At 37.4% G+C, this 24,613-nt stretch overlaps 1 protein-coding gene across 2 annotated transcripts in view; it reads left to right on the forward strand.

The window, feature by feature from the left end:
• Tll1 (tolloid like 1) overlaps positions 1-23,705 on the forward strand; it is a 243,559-nt gene extending 219,854 nt beyond the window's left edge. For both annotated transcript variants that reach the window (XM_045137374.1, XM_004657159.2), the window contains 4 exons: positions 1,886-2,013; positions 12,632-12,845; positions 20,371-20,621; positions 21,685-23,705. In XM_045137374.1, coding sequence (XP_044993309.1) covers positions 1,886-2,013; positions 12,632-12,845; positions 20,371-20,621; positions 21,685-21,819 — 728 coding nt within the window. In that variant the 3' untranslated portion in view covers positions 21,820-23,705. The remainder of the gene's footprint in view (positions 1-1,885; positions 2,014-12,631; positions 12,846-20,370; positions 20,622-21,684) is intronic.
• Positions 23,706-24,613: the final 908 nt, after the last annotated feature.

The raw sequence follows: 24,613 nt of genomic DNA on the forward strand, positions 1-24,613 counted from the left end.
GGCCTCCACGTGCAAGTGTACGGGCCACAAATATCTGCACACACATGTGCATATATTGTACATCCCCCCACACTACACCCTTACATGCTATGCACACATCAAGGTGGATATATTCTAGATGGAATGATTTCCATGTTCCTATTTATATACTTCATTTATATGGCCAGCAAAAATAGTTGCATTTTCCTTGATTAGAGCTGGAGAAAGTTCCCCTTGCACAATTCAACAATGCGTCCCTTGGCTTTGCGAAAGGCTGGTGATAGAGGGCAGACTCCACATTTGATATGGTGAGGCAAAACCAGGAGCGACAGAAGTTAGAAGAATGTTGTTATGACTCAATTTAGAATTTTATCCTTTTGTGATGCTGTGGATTGAATGCAGGGCATTGATGCTAGGCAAGTGCAAAAAGTTATCCCACCTTCTTAGAATCCAGACTTTGAAAGCTGTTATCTTGCTCTGCATGGTCTTCAATTTTCTGATGAGAGCAGAATTTCATCATTCTCTTTTATTAATTTTTTTGTTTTATTTTTGTTTATTTATTTGAGAGTGGTAGACAGAGGGAGAAAGAGAGAGAGAGAGAGAAAGAGAGAGAGAGAGAGAGAACGGGTGCACTTCAGGGCTTCTAGCCACTGCAAACGAACCCCAGATGCATGTGCCACCTTGTGCATCTGGATTATGTGGGTACGGAGGTATTAAGCCTCAAACCAGGGTCCTTAGGTTTCACAGGCAAGTGCTTAACTGCTTAGCCATCTCTCGAGCCCTCATCCTTCTCTTTTTTTTGTATTCCTCTGTTGAAAATCATATTCTTCCTGTGGAAACTTAAAATGGTGAAGAAAGTCTGTTTAACAAAGTAGGAAGGAAGCAGTAGTAACAGCAAGAGAGACTGCATTAATTAATGTTGGGTATGGCCTCTTGTTAGGAGCTTCTACAGTATGAAAGTTGTATTGTCTATATGTTAATTTTTTTCCTTAAATATGTAATGGTCTTGTCTGATGTGACACTAATTAATTGTGAAAGACATAAAAAAAATCTAATGATAATTGTATAAAATATTTAAATTTAGTTAGGTAATATATTTAAGGCACAGAAACATTCACTTAATTTGTTTCTTAGTGTTTTGTTCTGCTTTGATGAAATTGGGATTAATTGATTTTACTAGCTGAAATGCTGGCTTAGGCATTCTAGCATACTCTTACCTAAAGGAGAGAGAGAGGAAATGATAATATGTGATTCATAAAAACATATTAGTGGTGGTTTAATTTATTATAAAAATGTTTTGTCAATAACAGAACAATAATTAATTTTGGGGGGATGGAGAGATGGCTTAGCTGTTAAGGCATTTGCCTGCAAAGCCGAAGGACACAGGTTCGATTCCCCAGGACCCATGTTAGCCAGATGCACAAGGGGCACATGCATTTGGAGTTCATTTGCAGTGGCTGGAGACCCTGGCACACCTATTCTCTCTCTCTTCTCTCTCTCTCCCTCTCTCTCTTTCTGTTTGTCAAATAAATAAACATTTAAAAATAATTTTTGTTTGTGGTGATGTGTTACATGTTATATTCTTGGTTTTCAATACATATCACACTGCTAAAGTCTGAGTTTATGGATCCCACAGTTTAAAATAGAAGTCTGTTTTCTTTTTAGATTTTATCTGATTTGTGGTAAACTCTTAATTTCCAGTGAGTCAAATAGCAAACGTTGCCTGATTATGCTTGGAAGCATATTTTTCTCTTAAACAGATGAGTATGATAACAGAGCCTGGAGGCATGATGAGCTAGTGTGGAGGGGAATCCTTCCCCAAAGCAGGGGCAAGTAGGCTACATGTTCTCTGGACTAATCCTGGACAAGATTCCCACACTGACTGATATTATCATTGTTGGCACAGCTGAATGTGAGCAGAAGATCCACAGCCCAAGTGGCCTCATCACCAGTCCCAACTGGCCAGATAAGTACCCCAGCAGGAAGGAGTGCACGTGGGAAATCAGCGCCACGCCTGGCCACCGCATCAAATTAGTAAGTGATCTGGCCCTGCCTTTGAGTAAACTGACTGTATGTGGCTTGCACAGCTACTATATGCGGTCAGAGAATCTTTTTCTGAATTGGATTGAACCGGTAGCCAGCTGTAAAATATTTTCCCCTCTTACACCTTTATACTTACAAAACAAACAAACAAACAAACAAACAAACAAAAACACTCTATTTTCTAGATCAAGAGGAGAAGCATAGTGTTATCATCCAGGCTTCCTTTCTATATTTTACTTTCATTTATTTATTTAAGAGGGGGGCAGATGTAGAGAGAGCATGGCATGCTAGGTCCTTTAGCCACTCAAATGAACTCCAGACTAATGCACCACCTTGTGCATCTGGCTTTATGTGTGTACTGAGGAATTGAACCAGAGTCCTCAGACTTTCCAGATAAGCATCTTAGCTAGCCACTAAGCCATTTCTCTACCCCTTATTCAGGATTTTTGCCCTCGATTTTTAAAAAGTATTGCCAAGGTCACTGGTTCCTAATGTGTAATGAATAGCAATGTTTATAAATACATGAGAATAAATGAACAAAAAATCAGACACTCAACAAGAAGACAATAGATTAATCATTCACTTAAACAAAAAATAATTCTACTGGTTATATTAATCCTATACAATTCATAGACAAAGCATACATTTTTAAAATAACAAACCAATCTTGTCTTATAGAATAAAATTATTTGTACAATAAATTAACTTTTGTAATGGAGTACTGATGACATATTTCTGCCAAGTATTACTGTACATATTTAATTCAGATATGGACATCTTCCCTTCCTTATTCTTTGATCAGGCATTCTGGTCTAATCACCTGATAATAAATGTTAAGCACTTTTAAAAAAGAAAACAGAATCCATATACTTTTAGAAAGAGAAATTATAGGATTATATAAATTTAAACAATTTCTTAAGTATGTGGGAGAATGCTACCCAACAAGGCTCAGAACAGCATCTAGCAGGAACTATCATAAAGAATAAAATTATTTAGAGATGACACTACTGATCTGAGGTAGTTAAATGGATTTTCTCAGTTAAACAATTAATTTAAAAACTGCCTCCTTCCAACCTCCTATTCAATGATTCCTCACAATGTTTTATTTTCTTTCCCTTTGTTTTGGCACTTATTTGGAGTTTATGTTTGGTGACTCCTCTTAAACCACCTCAGGTTCACTTCTAATTGCCTTAATTCTCTTGAACTTTCTGAAAACCTTCTTAAATGCACTCTTTGTTTCTTTTAATATGCTTTTTTTCTAGAATTTTTATTTGACTCATTTCTATGGCTTCCCTCTGTGTTAATCTAATTGGGTTGCTACATTAAAATATCATAGTTTTGTAAATTCATTCAATACAATTTTCTAGCAGTTATGGCAAATAAATGTGTAAAATCAAGGTGCCCACAGAGTGATATCATTTGTTACCTCTATTTCTGAATGGGAGATGGTTACTTTCTCCTTGTGTCCTCTTTTCGAGTTTTCTTTATTTATTCATGAAAAGGAGAAACTCCAATGTCTCTTACCCTTCTGTTTTTTGAGGCATGCCCAACAAACTGCCATTTTTATTGTGAGAGTGAAAGAGAGAGTGAGAAAGAGTGAGAGAGAGGGAATTGGCACACCACGGCCTGCATCCACTGCCATTGAACTCCAGGTGCATGTGCCCCTTTGTCTGCATGAGTGACCTTCTGCACTTGAGTCACTGTGTTCCTGGCTTATGCAGAACCTAGAGTGTTGAACATGAGTCCTTAGGTTTGACAGGGAAGTGCCTTAAGTGCTAAGCCATCTCTCCAATCCTCTTACCTTTCTTATGAGGATACTATCCCCACACCATTAAAAATTCCACCTTTTAACATCATTTAACCTACATTACCACCACAAAGGCCTTACCTCCAAGTACAGTCACAAATTTCCTAATGTCAGGAATAAGATCTTAGAAATATGTACTCATTGTGAATGGCCAGGGCTGTCTTAATTCCAGAGAAAAGGTTACAAGGGAAAGAAATCATCTCATCTTTTTTCTAACATCCATATATATTCAGGTCTTACATTTAAGCTATTTTAATTCGGGGTCATTTTTAATGTTTATTACCATTATTATTAACAACATATTGCATACGGATACACCATGTGTTGGTACTGTCTTTGTTCTCGACCCTACCCCCATTTCATTGTCTCTGGTATGTGAAAAGGCCCAAGTTCCTCCTGATGCATGAATCTGCAGTTTTCCTAGCACCTTTTATCAATGAAACTGTACTTTCTCCATTGCATACTGACATGATCATCAAAAATATCAGCTGGGCATAAATTCATAGAATTATGGTTCTCTACTCTGTTACATTGGTCTCTGTGTTTTCTCTTATCCCAGCATGATGTCATCTTTGCTACTATAGCTTTTAGGATATGTTGAAGTCAAGTAGTGTGGTGCCACCAATTCTGGTTTTTGCTCAGGATTGCTGGAGCTATGGACGTACTGTCAGTATCTGAGCATAGTTTGACTAAATTCGTATGAATATGACATTGACTGAGAGTGGTGGATCATAGTTACCTAAGACTGCAAGTCTCTGTATGTGACCTTAAGAGCTTAAAGGCCGAGCCAGCCAGAACACTTCCATGTGACTGCCTTGCATCGTGATTGCCCAGGAACTAGACTCTCCATGGCACTTCACGATCTCCAACAAGTACTTTAAGAGGCCCTGTGAGCCTCAAAGACCTTGGAACTTCACTCTTGCATGTTTCACTGGCAACAAAAATCACAAAGGCTGCCAGAAATCAAGGGTGGGAAAATAAAACAGACTTTAATGGGAAGGAAACAAAGAAAATGTAACTACTTTTAATCCCTTGTAAGCATTTAAATGCACAAGACCACACATGTTCAGGGAAGCAAAAATAACATAAATTAATTGTTCATATTCTTGTGACAAGATGAGATAGGTCAAGTCAGGAATGTCTAAGTGAAGTACTTTAATGCTGATGTTTTACTACCTAGAATGCAAGTAGCAATTTAGTTTGCATGTGTGTACTATGTCTGCTGTGTGTGGTATGTTGTGTATATTTACAGTGCATGCATGTGTGTATGCAGATGTTCATGTACCACTGAGCACATGTGCTAAGTCTTGAGAAAAATGTTGGGCTTTTGATATTCTTCTGCTTTATTTCTTTGAAAATGTTTTTGGTCAGACTGGCCAGAAAAGCACAGTGATTCTCTGCTCTCTATTCCTCCCCCACACAGGATTTGACTTAAATGTACACATGGCCATGCACAGGATTTTTTCATTGTGGGTGCTGGGGATGACACTCAGGTCCTTATAACTGTGCAGAAATTGTCCTTACCTGCTGAGCCATTCCTCCAGGCCTTTTCCCCTTAAGAAATGTTTAAAGATATTTTACTTTAATTCCAGAGTAAAATGAGCAGTCATATAAAGCAGCAGTGTGTATAGAATAATGACATAAATTACAGCGACACTGCATAAAAAGCACACTCATTAATTTATTGCCCCTAAGTTCTTGAATTTCCTATTATAAAGCCACATAGTAAACTAAAGAGTAAGTTATATTTGGTAGTACTTCCATTCTGGAGGACATAGATGCACTTCTCCATATGTTTCTTCGGCTCTTTATGAAATGTTGAAATACTATCTTCATATAAATGAAATTAATTGGAGAATCTGAAAACTGGAGCTATCCAGTTTTAAACTCGGTGGTCTGTGCCCATGTTTCATTTTGTTTTTCATTAAGGTATTTTGAATCAAAAAGGGAAGAAATGTAAATTTGCTGTGTACATTTGTAGGGTTAATCACTGTTGAAGCTACCTTCATATTGTTGTGATAAAAACACCAACCAGAAACAGCTTATGAGAGGAATTAATTTTATGCTTATGGATTTCAGGGATGCTTCATCATGGTGAAAGAAGCTGGCTTATAAAATAATACATCCCGCGGGGGAGGTGGAGGCAGGAGAGACAACAGGAGTTCAGTCTGGTGGCTCAGAAGACACTTTAGAGTTGGACTCAAAATTCCCCCTGTCCCCAGTGACACACCTCTTCCAGCAGGGCCTTAACTTCCAAAAGTGCCAAACAGGGCAGTAAGTAGGAAATTTAATCACAAACACATGAATCTATGGGGACATTGCATTCAAACCTTCACAATCACAAATATATATAGAATCATTAAATGCTAATCACTATTTGTAAGACAAAGTAACAAAAGTTAAAAATAAGCAACAGAGTTATTGAGGGATCACAACCATATACTTTGAACTTGAAGACTTGGATGTGTATGCTTGTACTTCTATTCACTGTCTACAGTCTTGAGATAGTTATTTATCCTTTCCAAGATTTCATTTTGGAGCTAAAATACTTGAAGGAAAGGATTTGACATCTGGGCTCATAGAGTTTGTACTCATTTTTTTCTGAGAAGCACATGGTCTTGGAGGGTAAAAGATGTTTATCCCTTATACTCTGAAAGAAAACAGCAATGGTTCTCCAAAGAGGCCCACATTTAACCCCCAGATTCTGTGGGTATGTTATGTTTTTGCAAGGACTTTCCTATAGAGGAATTTTGCAGATGGGTGGAGTTAGGGTATTGAGTTAGGTGTGGGATAGAGAGATTGCTCAGTGGTTAAGGTGCTTGCTACAAAGCTAAAGGACCCAGGTGCAGTTCCTCAGGAACCACATAAACCAGATGCACCAGGTGGTGCATACATCTGGAGTTCATTTGCAACAGGTGGAGGCCCTGGCACTCCTGTTCTCTTTCTATCTGCCTCTCTCTCTCTAATAAATAAATAAAATAAATGTTTAAAATATTTTTAAAAAGAGTTAGGTGTTATCCTGGGTTATCTGGATGGGCCTAATCCAAAGGGTTCTTGAGGATGGAGATAGGAGATACGAAATGAGTGAAAATGGTACCTATGTATTTGGTACATGATTGATATTGAGGGAAGGAGATGCAAGCTAAGGACTACATACAGACTCTGGATACTAGAAGAATAAAAGCACTAGATTTTAGCCAAAAATGTCTAAGGAGAACTCAGCTTTACCTACCGATTTTAGTGTACTGTATCAGTTACTTTCTCATTGCTGGGACAAAACATTACCCAGAATCAGCCTATTGAAGGAAAAGGCTTAATTTGGCTTACAGTTCCAGAGGGTAGAGTCCATGAATGTCGGGGAAGCACTTCAGGCTAAATGAGGATGCCACGGCAATGAGCAGAGAAAAAGAGGAAGTGGTTTCTGGCTATCATAAAAGGTTCACCCTTCAGCAAGCATCTAACTCATAAAGGTTCCACAATCTGCCTAACAAGATCACCATTCTGGGATTAAGTATTGAAACACATGTGCCTGTGGAAAGCATGTTAGTTACAAACTACTACAACTCTGACCTCCAATATTGCAGGAGAATGAATCCATCTTGTTTTAAGCCAGAAAGTCTGTGGTCATTTGCTAAAATAGCGATATATAATAGATATATTAATCTCAACTTTAGTGAGTGCTTGTGTTTATGTTTTACCATGAAATGATCATTCCATTACAGTTTTGAAGGTTCAAAGAAATCATACAAATGCTTAGAAAAGCCTACATAAGAAAGGGAGGGAAGGGCTTGAGAGATGACTTAGCGGTTAAGGCGCTTGACTACAAAGCCAAAGAACCCTAGTTCAATTCTCCAATACCCAAGTAAGCCAAATGCTTGAGATGGTTCATATGTCCGGAGTTTGTTTGCAGTGGCTGGAGACCCTGGCAAACCCATTCTCTTTCTATCTCTATCTATGGACCTCTATCTTTCTCTCTCTCTTTTAATTAAGTAAACAAATAAATATATGAATAAATGAAACAGAAAAGAAAAAGTAGATTAACAAATCATATTAGGCATAGAGACACCATACTATACTAATGTGCTTATACCACCTTGCCATCCTCTAGAATTCTTCTAAACTACAGTTGTAATTATTATTACTGGTCATATGGAAAACAATGCCATTTCCATATCATATAATTCTTCACTATAAAATATGCCTTCACAGAAAGGCAAATTTGATCGCAGTTATGGAAGACTCATAGAAAACAAAAGGTCTTTTGCATGAGAGGACTGGATTTATATGGCCCTCTGTCTTTTTTTTCCTAGTACCTCCTAATCATTCAAATAATATTTGTAACTAAATGATAGTTGTTACCAAAAACAGGAAAAGTTAAAGATGGCTCATATGAAGGGGATGGCAAGTTTATGTTCCAGATGCTCAAATGTCTCTAGTCTCTTTCTCAGTTTAAATGTTCACCCTCTCTAAATTATGATTCAACATGAAGTCTAATTGATGTGTTACTACATTGTTTATGCATATATGTCTTCGCCTTCCCTGGCCTCACCATTGCATCAATGACTGCATTTTCAATAAGTGAACTTTTGTAAGTGATTGTTTGAGGGGACGGCATATGGAAGCCTGGCCAAGGGCCAGCAGGTAGATTAGGTTTGCCTAGGTGTTCCAGAAGCAGTTATTGTTTCCATAGGCCACAATAAGAATTCAATTTAATATCTTCCTTTATCCCTTAGTTTGTCTTATGGGAAATGTAGTAGGATTTCTGACTTCTCTCATGATTACTTTCTCTTTGTTAGCAGTTCCAAAACCTAGATTACCAATCCAAAAAATATAGACATAAAATCATAGACTGAGTAGGCTTTGAAGTTTTAAATATCTGAGTCCTTATGAAACCTTAATGTGAATACTTATGAGAAATTTAAGGGTGTGGCTAGAGCTTAGTGGTAGAGCACTTGTCTAGCAAGTGTGAAGCCCTGGGTTTAATCCCCTAGTAGAATGAATAAAATAATAACATCAAATAAAAAGCACAAAACTACAAAATAATATTGGCTATTGTGTCCCTATATTTTTAATTTGAAGGATTTTGTAAGAATCCAAGTGATTTCTGGGAATATTCCTATACCTATGTTCATTTGTATATAGTCATTGCTGAGCATGAATCACAGAATAACAAAGTCTGTATCACACTTAGTAGTTGATTTGTGTCACTGTGAGAAAACATCCAGCATAACAACCTAAATAGAAGGAAAGCATACTTTGTATCATGGTTTCAGAGGATTCAGTCCATCATGGCAGGGTGGAACAGCCTAAAAGATGGTGGCAGGAGCACATGATGAAGTCTATTCAAACCACCATGGACCACAAAACACAGAGGCAGAAAACAGGAGCTGGTATAATGTTCAAAGACCTTCCTCCAGAGATAACCTTCTGCTAGCTAAGCCCCTCCATTACATGCTCCACAGTCTCCATGTAGGGAGCACATAAGTGTGGGTGTCATTTCAGATTCAAAGCACAATATATATCTTAGCATTAGGCATCTAAAATGTATCTTAAAAGTTATTCCAACATCCCAGGGCCTTTTTAATACCTTTCTTTGTCCTAGAAATATATTTTATTGAAGCAAAGCCATTATATATGGTCTGTGGAATAAGGGTCTGGACTCACGAGCTCTCTGCATGAAGTCCTCCTACCTTGTGTGTTGTGGAGCCTGTGGTTTCTGGAAAAGGACCACCCAGTCTTTGTAGTTGATCCAAATGCTGCTGCTTATTTCAAGAGGAAAATTCATTAATACCTTAATGAATGAGAGTTGTTTGAATCCTTTATGTATACATCTGATATGGAATTTCTGATGAATTTAACTCTTGTAGACTCAATCCAAATCCATTAGTAATTTGATAGAAAGCTGGTGCCGTTTGGCTCCAGACCAGGCATTGGTATGGCCTGCAGCCCATCAGCTCAATGCTACTTTGTGTGATTTTTCTCCACTCTATTAAACAGATGTTATTATTTACCCCTTCCATCCTGTATTTCATTAGTGAATGCAATAGTCACTTATTCATCTCATTCACTTAGTGTTCAGTGGAGCAGTGAATCGACTGAACATGTGTGGCCTATAAATTCTGATCCACATTCAGCTATAACATATGAAGTGCACTTTAGAACAATGTTGCCCTCAGTGTTCTTAGACTGTTCTCTTTCATGCAGGACATTCCAAAGCTCTGTATTTATGGATTAATAACTACAAATGATAATCAAAAGAGACAACTACTTGACACCCAGTGGTTACAGATATTGCTTTTGTTTTCCTGAAATTGTGTTTATCTTCTTGAACTAACGTTGTTCTTATACTTTAGAATCTTGGTTTCATGTTTAAAAATGAACCCTGGGGACAGTTGAATGATTTTGGTTTAACTTGTTGTTTTTTTATTTTTTGTAACAGTTCCACACTGATAATAAGAAGTGCATGTGAGGCAGGAGATATAGCTCAGTGGTGGGCCTCTTGCATAGATGAGAATGTGCATGTATGCACAGCAGTAGCAGGAGCTGCTTGAGTACCTCCTCATGAAAGCTGAGCTCCAGCACTGGGTTATAGAGATCACTTGATTGTTATTTTCAGTGAGATTCTTTGTGCTATGTTCATTCTTTCAAAATCTCACTGAAAATAACAATCAAGTGAACAAGGATGTTGTGAAGCCCATCAAACAAAGCAGGTGGCTAATGAAGAGATCATGTCCTAATCTAAACTCATTGAACTCTAAAACCCCAAATTCTAGAGTTCAATACTGTAGACCTGATGCATGGGGATGTATCAGAACCCAAGTGGATTCCTGGATAGTTTTGTATGTGCTGTCAGTTATGATGCCCACTCACCATCTCATGCCCAAAGTCCATAACATGTCTAGCATCCCATGCCTAAAAATGCTGTACAGTTTTTGGTTTTTCAGCTCTCATTCTATTAAGCTGTGGTGCAGAACATGGTGTAGCATTTGTAATTGGACCAGAGTTAAGAGTAAAATCATATTTTGTATTCCTCAATTAAAAAGACTATGATCAGGCTGGAGAGACAGTTTAGTGATTAAGTGCTTGCCTGTGAAGCTTAAGGACCCCGGTTCAAGGCTCGATTCTCCAGGATCCACCTTAGCCAGATGCACAAGGAGGTGCATGAATGTGGAGTTCATATGCAGTGGCTGGAGGCCCGGGCGAGCCCATTCTCTCTCTCTCTCTCCCCCTCTCTCTCTCTCTCTCTCTTCCTCTGTCTGTCTGTCGCTGTCAAATAAATAAATAAAAATAAACAAAAAGAAAACTTAAAAAAAAAACTATGATCATTTCTCAATATTTCACTAGAGAAAAATATACACGTAATACTTTATGTACAAATATGCTATGGGGGATATAGCATAAATTAATTAAACTTGATACGTATTTCTTCATATTTTTTCTTTATTACTTTTTACATTGCTCTATAAACTTAAATGGAAGTGATGGTTTATTTCTCTTATTGACTAAGGTTTGGGGTAGAGACAAAAACAGCATTAATTGGCAAATATTTCTTGGGATTTTCTAAACATTTAGATAATGTTATTTTTATCATATCTCAAACTTTCTTTACTGATTTTAGTGTGTTACATATTTTTAAAAAATGATGATAGATTTGATGCAATCCACATAAAATTTTTTTACAGCTAATCAGAATGATTTTTAATAACATGTCTAATAGCAAACCACATGAAACATGCCAAGACACATTAGAGTAAAATAAGTTCACTATCTTAAAACTAAATTTAAAACATTCTAGTGCATGCATATGGAATTTATTTGCAGTGGCTAAAGGTCCTGGCACACATGCTCTCTCTCTTTCTATCTGCCCCCTCCTTTCTCTCATAAGTAAATAAATAAATGCTTTAAAAATTGTAATGAAGCCTGGGGAGATGGATTAGTGATTAAAGCACTTGCTTGCAAAGCCAAAGGACTCAGGTTCAATTCACCAGTACTCTCATAAAGCCAGATGCACAAGGTGGTTCAAGTGTCTGGAGTTGATTTGCAGTGGCTAAAAGCCCTGGTGCACCCACTCTCTTTCTCTCCCTCTCTCTCAATAAATGAATAAATAAATAAAATTCTAATGAATTCTCTGTAGTATTTAATTTAGTTTAGTTATTATTTTATATTATAATTGCTTTAAATTTTAATATAAAAGTAGATTGAATAGTCACATAAGTTGTAATAGCTGAATAGGAATTGCACATATTGTAAGACTTTCCATTATTATAAAAAATACTTGATATCATCAAATGATAAAGAGAAAAAGCTAATTTCAGTTCTTAGTTATGGAGGTGTGAGTCTAAGATTAGTTTGCCCTGTTTCTTTGTAGCTGTGGAAATAGCAAGAGTACATGGTGATGGAATATTAATCATCTCATGGTCTCATGGCAGGGAGGCCAAAGAGTGAGAAAGTGGTGGAGGATGGAGTACAACTCCAATGACCTAAGCACCCCTATTTGGCTCCAGCTCTTAAAAGCTCCACTGCTTTCTTACAGTTTTACCTGGGGGCCAAGTCATTAATGTGCAGGCCTTTGTAGCTTCCTCAGGATGGAGACTGTACCAATGCCCTGTTACATTGTGTTCCTCCTTATGCTTTCCCTCTAATTACTTAGGCTATGGTTTTTACATCCTTTTCAGTAATGTGCACTGGGGATGAACCCATGTGCTTACCCTGTGATAGCTTATTGGCATGTCATTCATTCCCTCCAAGGGTTCATATGGGAATATCTGTGAATGCTAACACTTTGCTTTTCACTGTTAATAGGTCTTCAGTGAGTTTGAGCTCGAGCAACATCAGGAATGTGCCTATGATCACGTAGAAGTCTTTGATGGAGAAACAGAAAAGTCTCCAATTCTTGGACGACTTTGTGGCAACAAGATCCCAGATCCCCTTGTGGCTACTGGCAGCAAAATGTTTGTTCGGTTTGTTTCTGATGCATCTGTTCAAAGAAAAGGCTTTCAGGCCACACATTCTACAGGTCAGCAAATCAGGACCATGCTTTGCTTTATCTTTATCTATCTATCTATCCATATAATGTGTGTGTGTGTGTGTGTGTGTGTGTGTGTGTGTGTGTGTGTGTGTGCGTGCGTGCGCGCATGTGTATACACATTCATGTATGTGTGGTGGTCAGAGGACAACCTCAGGGTGTTTTTCTCTCCTTCCAATTTCTTTTTGAGACAAACACTCTCAATGATATATTGTGTGTTGTGTTGTGTGTGCCAGTCTAGCTGGTTTGTGAGCTCCTGGATGCTCCTGGCTCTGCCTGACATTTACAGAGGTGCACTGAGGTCACACATCACCTGTATCTGGCTTTATGTGGGTGCTAAGGAATCAAAGGCCACAGTCTTGCATTACAAGCACTTTTAGCTGGCAATCCATTTTCTCTCTATTCTAACTTTCTAGATTATTTTTAATGTAGTTAAAATACACAGTGCTGGTTCTCATTGTGGTATTTTCATTGCTGTTTCAATTTGCCCCTTCTCCTCAATGGTGAAGTTCAAGGGTTCTTGTCTAGCGAATGTGTATGTATTGGTCATCCATAGATTCTCTACAGGCAGAGAAATTTCAAAGAAGTCCCCATTTAAAATCCTAATTAGATATTTTTGCAGCAGTGGAACATTACCCCCTCTTCCCTCCACAAAATGACTGACTGATGTTCTTACATTGCATAACCCACAACCCCATGGGGCAATACCATCGATTCCACTGAGGAGTGTTCCCAGTGGAATGCGGACAGGAAGGAGGAAAATGATGTTACCAACAAATGATGTTTCCATACGAAGTTTCAATTTAATAAACAGAAAAGTGTGGACAAAAGAGAATGTAAAAAATGGAACATTTAGGGAAAAATAAAATGGATAAATTAACATGCAAAATAATTTTTTTCTGATTTGTGACCAATGATGAATGAGCAAGTAGAAAAGTATTAGTCAACTTCTGTTTGCTGGGACAAAAATCAGATTAAGGGAGGAAGAATTTATTTCAGCTTACAATTCCAAGTTATACTGCATTATGGCAGGAAAGGCACTGAGTAGCAGATCTTGAAGCAGCTGATCGCATTCAGTGAAGTTAGGAAGCAGAGCAGGGCAATGAGTACAACTGCCAGCCAGATTGCTCCTCTTCTCTACAGTCAGAAACAGAGACAGCTTTAGGTGCATCTTCTCACCTCAATGAACCTAATCAAGATAATTCCTCACAGACATGTTCAGAGGCTAAACTAAGCTACATAATCCCTCACAGGTGATTCCAGGTCCTGTCAAGTTGACAATATAATCCACTAAGGGTAGTATCTCCAAAGATTTGCATAATGAAATTTACATTAACTTTGACATTATCACAAATGTGTTACCTTTAACAGATAGGAATCTTAACAACTTCTATTTTATCTACTCAATTAAATGGGTAGCTTGCTTTTGCATTTTTCATATTCTAAATTAGTTTATCTCTCCATTGCATAGGGTATCTTTTTACTGTTGTGATGTGGCATGCAATATTGTTTTTCTTCCTAATACTGGTCTGCTACTCGAGTTTTAGAGTTATTTGGTTATTCTAGAGGTCTTTATGACATGAATGGTAATTTAAAAGTAATATAAATACATTAAAGAGCATAGAGTAAAATTGTTTACAATTGTGGCCAATTCAATTATAGATTTCGTAAGCCATCTAAGGAATATCTAAGGAATAACCTTTTTTTCCCCCCTCCTAATTTTTTTGCATTCAGTTTGGGAGGGAAAAAGCTAATTGTAGCAATTAGCAGAAGTCATTTGGCTTTTAGTGCCACCTAGTGGCAAGAATAAGACATAAAGGTTTGTAAAGGGAAAAATCTGTGAAATAATTTTAGTGCCTTTTTTGTCGTTTTATGCTATTTTTAATTTTCTTCCACTTTATTTAAAATATGGGTGTGACAACTTCATTGGATAATATTATTTTTCTCTACACAATACACTAAAATTTATGGTAATATGGCAATATAAATGCCTGCCTGTTAATAGTTGAATGTCTAAGGAAATCAATTTTCAGTTATCTTTCCTTCATTTTGGTGGATAAGACCACACACGTTATTTTTGCTGCATGTTTAGGATATGTGTGCATGCTTTACTTCTTTCTGAAACAGATGCAGCCAGTTTGCATGCCTCCTTAAGTATGGATCTCAGTTTGCTTAAGTAAAGTTATTTTTATGCATACTAATTTGATTTAGTCCATTATAAAACCTAACACTGTAATTTTTCAAAACAGCTGATTAGCCATGTAGTTATAATGTAGTGTGATGGCTACTTTTTCTACAAGCAATGCTGTGGATGCTCATGGAAAATCCACTTTATTGGAAAGAGACCATTTTTCCCTTTAACAGTTAGTTCAAATTTGAAGCCTAAATTCTAATCTGTTAATTGGAAAAAAGTTTTTCATTATAATTTTTCTTTTCAGTAAACATTTATTCTCTCAGATGCTATGTCTATAAAGTAGAAAAAAGGGAAGTGATATGAAAAGAAAAAAATAACTATTGAGGCATGGCATTGTCACCTGGTAATATAAATCCTGGGCTGGATAGGTGGCTTAGTAGTGAAGGTGCTTGCCCACAAAGCCTGAAGACCCAATTTTGATTCTCCAATACACAAATAAAGCCAGATGCAATAAGTGCTGCATGCTTCTGAAGTTCTTTCAGTGGCAAGAAGCATTGATGTATCCATACTCACCCTCTCTGTGTGTGCCTTTTTCTCTTGTTCTCAAATAAAACAAAAATAAAGAAATAGAGCCGATTGTGGTGGCGCATGCCTTTAATCCCAGCACTTGGGAGGTAGAGGTAGGAGGATTGCCGTGAGTTCGAGGCCACCCTGAGACTCCATAGTGAATTCCAGGTCAGCCTGGGCTAGAGTGAGACCCTACCTCGAAGAATGAATAAATAAATAAATAAAAAGAAATATCACCAGGCGTGGTGGCGCACGCCTTTAATCCCAGCACTCGGGAGGCAGAGGTAGGAGGATCGCTGTGAGTTCAAGGCTACCCTGAGACTACAGAGTTAATTCCAGGTCAGCCTGGACCAGAGTGAGACCCTACCTCAAAAAACCAAAAAAAAAAAAAAAAAAAAAAAAGAAAAAAAGAAAGAAATATCTTTCCTGTAATATCAAGCAACATTTAGCTTTCCATTGACATTTAAAAATCATTTAGTATATTATCATTCTCTTTGCAAAGGAAGTTATTTTGATAAAGGTCAATTGAATTAGAAGGACCCACTTAAAGCATTTATGGGTTAAATTACAGAATGCTTTATGAAATTTAATCCTAACTAGGAAAAACACACATCTTTCCAAATTAAAATGAAGTCCACCCCATGGCTTCTCCACCTGGTCCCTTTCTTTGGCTTTGCTTTCTGCTCCCCAGAATCCTGTTTACAATGCCTTCTCAACACTGATTTTACGTAGTATTGCCGACAGGCTCAGTGGGTTCTCAGAAGTTGTTTTTCTTCTGACTTGATAAATGAACAGGCATTTTTTTTTGTGAAAATGTGTTGATTCTGAGAATCCTTTTTGCAAGGAAATTGTGTGATATTATATTGACCAGTTAGAATAGCCATGGAGGTGGGGCTAAAGAACACTTGGCAGTTGCTGTCTAGCTGCATCATATATACGTGTGTGTGTGTGTGTGTGTGTGTGTGTGTGTGTGTTCTTGTGTGTATGTATATGTATATATACACATTGATTTTTCGAGGTAGGGTCTCAGTCTAACTCAGGCTGACCTGGAGTTCACTATGTAGTCTCAGAGTGGCCTTTGAACATACAGCAATCCTCCTACCCCTGCCTCCCAAGTGCTGGTATTAAAGGCGTGCACTACCGTGCCTGGCTTTACATGATACTGTTGCTTGTAGGATTTCTGTCATAAAATATTAAAATTGTAGCCCTGATGTATGCAATACTCAAAGGCTTATCTTTTAAAAGGCATCCTATGAGTTAAATTATTTCTTTTTAGTAAAGTATTCCCATATTTGTCAGTATGAACTGTATTCCACGGAAATGAGTGTGACTTAGGCAAATAAAACTGAACATTTTGTAGTTTAATTTTTTTTTCTAAAAGTGGTATAGTTTTTTGTTTTTTTTTTTAAATAAGACAAAGATAACTTTCTGGCTTTTCAAATTCACAAGACCTTTATAAAATGTCTTTCCCCATTTGGTTAACTGCTTCATTTCTTCATTATCTCTTCTTCCAAGCCAAGGCTAACAGAGGACTACCTCTGAAGAATATGTCCTGCACGTCTGCTTACATACCTTCTCAGTTCTTCCTGGGCCACACAAATGATGCTCTTTTCAAAACATCAATGTACCGCTTATTTAACTTACAAAATAACTTTAGAAGTTTTACAAACTTTGTGCTTTAAAACACTGGTTCACACATTTTCTACCTTGAGATCATTCTGTTGTACTGGCCTTAAAAATACAACTTTTCCTTTCTGGTAGCAAATTAATATTTGTTAAAGTTCTTGTTAAATTTTTCAAGCTTTCGTTTCATACCTGACTAGATAGGTGCTTGAATACAAGTTAAGATACCCACATAGTCACATAGAACACTAATAATAAAAATTATAGGTTACAAAAATCATTTACAATAGCTTTTAGCTATGTGCTAAGCACCATTTGTGGTAGTTTGAATAAGAGTATCTTCCACAGCCTCATATATTTGTGATTCCATCTTGTACTTAATCCCAAGCTGTTGGGCCTTTGAGAGGTAGAAACTTGATGGAGGAAGTGTGTTACTGGGGGCAGGCCTTGGTGCTTATTAGACCAGCCCTGTTGGGTGTTAATGACTTACTTTCTCTATTCACTCCTTGCTACTATGGAGATGTGACATCCTGGTATCTGCTCTTGCCATGCTTTCCTGGCCACAGTGAAACTTCCCCTTGAAACTATAAGACAGAAACAAACCCTTTACCTCCATAAGGTGCTTCTGATCAGATGTTTGTCCCAGAAATGAGAAGGTTACTGCCACCATTTAAGCATTTTATATATATTCAACTATTCATTTTCCATCTGGATGCTAGGACATGAGTACTTTGTATGATCTCCACCTCAGGAATGAAGTCTTGAGGGCCTGGGGATGTTGCTCAGAATGTGAGACCCTTTGTTGAATCCCAAGCATCCCACCATATATATTTTCAAAGCCTGAATTTGGACCCAAGCACTCTGACTTTGGATGTATGGCAGGAAATTAAGCTATTTCTTGGAGTTAAGTAAGAAAAGCACTATGGTGGGAAAAGGAGGATGTCTGCCTTCCAGTTTGTGAGACTGGGCAAATGAAATCCCAAGGTGGATTGGCATTTTGAAACTCTAGCCTTCTTGACTAGTTTTAAGAATATGTTTCTCCTATATGTACATTGTCATAGGGCATCTATGCCAATAGACTGAGAAAAATACTCCACCTTACCCTGCAGGAAAGACATTACTGTGATTGGAACCCTAGCTGGGAATGATTTCATCCATTGGTGACAGGAAGGATGTCAAAATGTGCAGTTGACTGTCCCAATGCTAAGTTTTGGTGGAAGCCGTAATTTCATGTATGGGCTTCCTCCCATACCTTGGATTCAGGCATACTACATTATCTCAAATCACCAAAACACAGTATAGATTATCCAACGCAGATCAGATCTAAGCCACCCACACAAAGAGTGATCTGGTGTTCTATTGAAATGTGATAACAGTGTTTTGATGGCCAGTGGGTTACCTTTCCCAGGTCTACCACACTTTGTTTCTTCTAGAACTTTTCTTGTTTTACTTTTGGAATTCCTACTTCTTAGGAATGCCTTCAGTTGCTGGCAATCCTCTTGGTAGGAACCCTCCCTTTCTTCTGATACTTTCTGTATCTGGCTTTTATTTTTTATATCCTTTCTACTCCTTGCCTGCTATTTCAGCCTTTAAGTGTTTTGTTTAATCTCTGTTATAACTATTTTAGGCTGTGAACACAAAAGGTCCCTGAGAAAATTTTTGCCACCTTTTATACTTTAAATTATAATGATTTAAAATTGTATTTTCATTGCTTTATCTCTTTGACATATTTTCCATTAGTGATAAATGTAATATGTAGTAGAGCCTACTCTTATTCATCTTGCTGAAGACAAAGTGAAAAAGAGCACTAGAATATTGCATTATAGCCATGATAACAGAACAGTTTCCTCAACTAATTCTCTGTGATTATTCTGACCAAATTAGATAAATCTTTCTATGTATTTAAATATTACACTATATGTACTATACAGCAAATCCTATATAGCAGATACACACATGCATTTTATACTTTTTAAGATTTATTTATTTATTTAATAGAGACAGAGAGAGGGAGGGAGGAAGGGAGGGAGAGAAAGAGAGAGAGAGAGAGAGAGAGAGAGAGAGAGAGAGGGGGGGAGAGAGAATGGGCACACCAGGGCCTCTTTCAATGCAAATAAACTCCAGAAGAATCTGCCACCATGTGCATCTGGTTTACATGGGACCTGGAGAATTGAACCTGGGTCCTTAGGGTTTGCAGGCATGTGCCTTAACCACTAAGCCACCTCTCCAGCCCGCATACCTGCATTTTATATATTTTGCTAATTTTGAAGTTATTTTATTCCTTTGTATTTGACATTTTGAAATTGTTAACATTAAATTTAAAAAATCCTTGGTCTTTTATCTATGAAAATGATTGGAAAATAAAACTAGTATTAATATGACACTAAAATTTGAGTATTATTATAGGACAGGAGCTCTTCTAAGTGACTTTATTATAAATTCTGAAAATCCACTAACATTGATACAATGTATTTTACATCTTGGGAGAATAATTGGTCCAGGAAGTAATCTAGAGCCACAAAGGTAGATAGATGTTTGAACTGAGTTTCCAAGTCAGGTAGTCTCTAGCTGGGGCTTGTGCAAGTACCAATGACACTGTATCATTCTTAAGTTACAGAACAAATTCCTGATGCTAGAAATGAAAGTAGAACATAAGAATTTGTAGACTCTATGGAAATGGACATTGGACCTATAGAAGCTTACTGGATTGGTAGTTTGAATATGAAACGTTCCCCACAGCCTCAAGTGTTTGTGATTAAGCCTCACACTCAATCCCATGCTGGTGGTAATGTGGTAGGTCGAGGCCTGTTAGAAGAAGTTGGTCACTTGGGGAACACGTTCAGGTGTTATAAGCACAAACTCCCCAAACCACAGCCAGTTCACTCTTGCAGCCACCTTTCAGCTGCTGTGGTAGGATGTGACACCCAGCCTCTGCTCTGCCATGCCATGATGAAACTTCCCCTCGAGGCTGTAATCCAAAATAAACCCTTTACTTCGATGTGCTGCTTTTCATTAGTTGTTTTATCTCAGCAACAGGTTACTTGTGCAAGTAACCATGACACGAACTCATACTTCAGTTACAGAAAGCATATCTGATATTGGCAGTGGAAGTAGAAGGGAGAGACTATTTAAACCCCACTGAAATGGCAGATAGACCAATGGAAACTCATTTTCTTTTTGTTTCCTGGGCAGAATGTGGTGGCCGGCTGAAAGCAGAAGCCAAACCCCAAGACCTATACTCGCATGCTCAGTTTGGTGACAACAATTACCCAGGGCAGATGGACTGCGAATGGCTCTTAGTAGCAGAACGAGGCTCCCGACTTGCATTGTCCTTCCAGACTTTTGAAGTGGAAGAAGAAGCTGACTGTGGCTATGACTATGTTGAGCTCTTTGATGGTCTCGATTCAACAGCTGTGGGTCTCGGCCGATTTTGTGGATCTGGGGTAAATACTTTACCAACAGGATATCAACAATATAAGAATTTATATTACCTAATTATTGATCCTAGGAATATTTAAAAATTTCCAGTATACTTTCAAAAATGTTATACTACAAAATTAATAATTAATGGCTGTACTTCTAATGAATTTACCTTACAATATTAGTTGAACAGAGCTTCACGGTTATAATAACCTGTCACTTTTCCTGCTCTGTTTAATGTTTCATAAATATTTAAATCCTTAAAAATTTAAAAGTAAATATATCTAAACACATACCTTTGACACTTTTGTCACCTTCCCAAATTAAAGCCTGAATGCAAACAAAGAAAAATGCACAGTACCCATATTCATATTCTCTGGAGCAAGTACCTCTGGGCAGGGTCCACAGCCTCTGGTGTGTGGACTCAGCTGACACAGAACTTTGTTCCTTGTTCCATGTGTGCAAGTGCAGAGGGCAGAGATAGGTCAGAGGGAGGTCACAGGAGAAATAGGAACAAGGAATGCCTAAGGCTTTCTCTACAGTTCTCCCACGGGTCTTATATTAACATTGAATAATGTTCTGAATGTGTATTTTGCTGTGAAGATATTAGACCCACTTTTTTCCGTGTCTACCAGTACCTGTGGCTTAAACAATAATGTGGAACTCCTACACAAATAGCATCCAACATAAAATACAGATTATGAAAACAAGAAGTGATGGAAGATTTAGATGCCAGAAGCATGTTTGCCTCAGGGCAACTGCTGAAATATTCAGATCTCCTTACCCTGTTGGAATTTCTGTACTTATTTGTTAATCAAAATGAACTTGTCTTAAGGGTTTGGGGAAAATATCAAATTTTGGAGGAAATGTTCAGAACTTGGAGATACTCTGACATGTGAAGTCCAGCTAGAGTGCTGGTCCTGAGAGCTTCAGGGTGCTCTTTTCCTCTCTGAGTCTCCTGTATATAAAAGCAAGATGCCAATGATATCAAATTTTCAAGAGTAATGGAAGGATTTAGTTATTATTGAACACATACTAAATTAAAGAAAAAGTGACTGATTGCCTTGCTTTTATTTTCCTTCTTAGCCACCAGAAGAAATCTATTCAATCGGGGACGCAGTTTTAATTCATTTTCACACTGATGACACAATCAACAAGAAAGGATTTTATATCAGATACAAAAGCATAAGGTATTCAGAAACCATGCATACCAAAAAATAACCCCAGACCCTCTGTCAGAACATCAAGGAATGTGCAAATGGAAAGAAGACATATTTTTTTAAACTGATGATACTAGCACAAATGTTTTATATTACATGTTTGAACAAAAGAGAACTGTAACAGCAGAGTTATTCTGTACTGAAAGAACTTCCCAGCCAACACAGATTGGCATTACAAGGGTATGTGAACTCCATGCTTGATGTATGGATACAGCTGGTGGAGGGACATCCAATGCTGCAAGGAAGATTACCAGCTTTGTTCCGCAGCTTGAAACAGATGCCTCATACTTCAGACAGTTCAGTTCAGGGACTGTGACTCTACGCACTGAGGCTTTCATTTATTCAAGATTTGGGGACGGACAGTGATCTTGCAGGTCATAAACTGGAAAACTCACTTCGTGTGGGTTGGGTTAATTGCTTCATCTTTGTGTTTCAGATACAATGTAAACCAGATTCACAAAGGTTGGTGTGAAATGGGGGTCTTTTGAGAATCGTATATATTTTAAGTGTGAGTGATTGTGTGTGTGTGTGTGTGTGTGTGTGTGTGTGTGTGTGTGTGCGTGTGTGTGTGTGTGTGTGTTTGATACTTGGAAACTAAAATATTTTAGCTTCATTACCTTCCCTTCCCTTGCAGGCCAGCTTAACCTGTTCAAAACACAAGTAGTCTTGAGACCATGTCATTGTAGTTATATTGTGACAAGTTTGACATTATTAGTTGTCTGTTAATGCAATTAATATTTAGACTTTGTTGACTTAATTACTGGAAAATGATTCCCGATCCTTTCTTTCTGTGGGAGAACTGCCTTTCCACACCAAATAAAAAAAGCCTGTGATGTCTTATGAACCTTATGAAAAATTCCCACAAGGTGTGGGCAGGACTCTTGCAAATGACCGTCTGGATGGTTCTCACTCCAGTTACAACTGCTGCTGCTACTGTCTTTTGTGCTGATATATTACCGTTATAGTTACTGCTATCGAAGTTGTCTTAGCATTTAGTGTATTTAAAAATAATGAGATGAAGTGGAAGTACACTTTATGACAAGTTAAAGATCTCTCTCCTCCCTCCCACCCATTTTCCTTGAAGTCAGTTTGAAAACATGCAATGTTGAAGAAAAAAAAAAAAGGATTTGTTTCTGAAAGATATTCTATGGTGCTATTCCATAAACACTTAAAAAAAAAAAAAGTATCTGACCTTTGAGCCAACCACCTGTAGACTTTCAATGTCTTCCTGTCTGGCTGGTACCATTTGGAGACTAAAGACTCATTTCATATATCAAGAGTATAGGACTACAAGGGCAGCCACTTGCCCTGTGGAACAATTACTTATAATGCCTTAGAATTCTTGCACATGATCAAACAGATCCTTCTGGAAACACACCTCTTAAAATGTTCAACATAATAACATATGTTAATCAGGAACCCCATAAGGAAAATCAATTTCCATGGCAGAGACATTGGATATACATATGGTGACCTGCTTTTGTTGTAGAAAATGTAATTTTAGAGTGAATTTTCTGCTTTGATGCCATGTATGTTTTTAATATTAATGTATATATTGTGAGATGGTCTGAGTGAGTCTATTAGAAGGTAAAAAGTAAAGACTGATTGAAAAGTTTAAGTTTATGTGCCAAGTTCTACTAGAATTCTGTTTGAAATAGCACCTTTCTTTGGTTTCATGGACATACATTAGGAAGTTGTGATTATTCTCAATCCCTTTAAAGAGATGCACCCCTACGTAAGAGGATCTTTGTTTTGATAATATTTGATATTGATGCTATTGCTTTGTGAGGTTGCTTACTTTGTTACCTGTCCATGAACATTCATTATGTGATGAAATTGAGGATAATTTCCTTATTTTTCCAAAATTAAACTACACACATCAACATAGATCATTTGTTCTTCTCATTGTTGTCCTGGAAAAATCTTTCTCTACTTATGAATTGTAAAGTGTAAATACATTTTTAAAACCAATGTTTTTACCTCATTGTCACTTTTAAAATGTAAACTGTTGCCTGGAATGTAGATGAACTCTTGAGTGGATGGAGATTTATTTCAGTCATTTCTTTTATATTGTTTTCCACTAATATCTAATTAGTCATGGTATGCCAGTAATGGAAAAGAGAGAAGAAAACAACAAAACATTCCCACAGGAAGTGTTAGCGCTGCTCTGAGCTCAATGTTGGGCATGAGAACCAGTGCTGCCTAAACTCCATGCTACCCTTCAAGGCTGTGGAAATACACCTCGTAGTTAGGAACTGAAGTAGGCAATGTAATGTAACTTCCCAGGGTGGCAGCGTAGAGTTAGATGCAGGAATCCAGCCTCTCCGGTGTCAAAATCTGTGCTTATTCTACAAGATGTAATAGAGTAATCCTGATATATACAGGTAGATAGGTTTAGGATGAACCTTTTTCTGCATAAAGCAAATTTTAGGGATGAATTATAGTTAATAGTTTAAGCATGAGGATTAGAATGCCTACTAAATGTATATATCTTTAAGAATCAGAATTAGTACTAAAATTTAAAAAAAAATCAGTTTGGAGTTAGTGAACCTTTTATTAAAATGGATATATCAAACTATGTTTATCTGGCATGGTAGGGAAAATGTAGCATTCTGTTTTAAGAAATAGATAATCCTGTTGACACCTTACAAGGTCATAAGGAGCTATGCTCACAATAAATGGGAAATTATAGAAAGTTTGAGGAACATATATTGTCAGAATATTAGATTTTTGATATGGATATTAATTTTATTGTATCTTATGTCAGATATTAGTCTACTGTATATTATTTTATA

Source organism: Jaculus jaculus, chromosome 1 (assembly GCF_020740685.1).
Source record: "Jaculus jaculus isolate mJacJac1 chromosome 1, mJacJac1.mat.Y.cur, whole genome shotgun sequence".
Lineage (NCBI taxonomy): Eukaryota > Metazoa > Chordata > Mammalia > Rodentia > Dipodidae > Jaculus > Jaculus jaculus.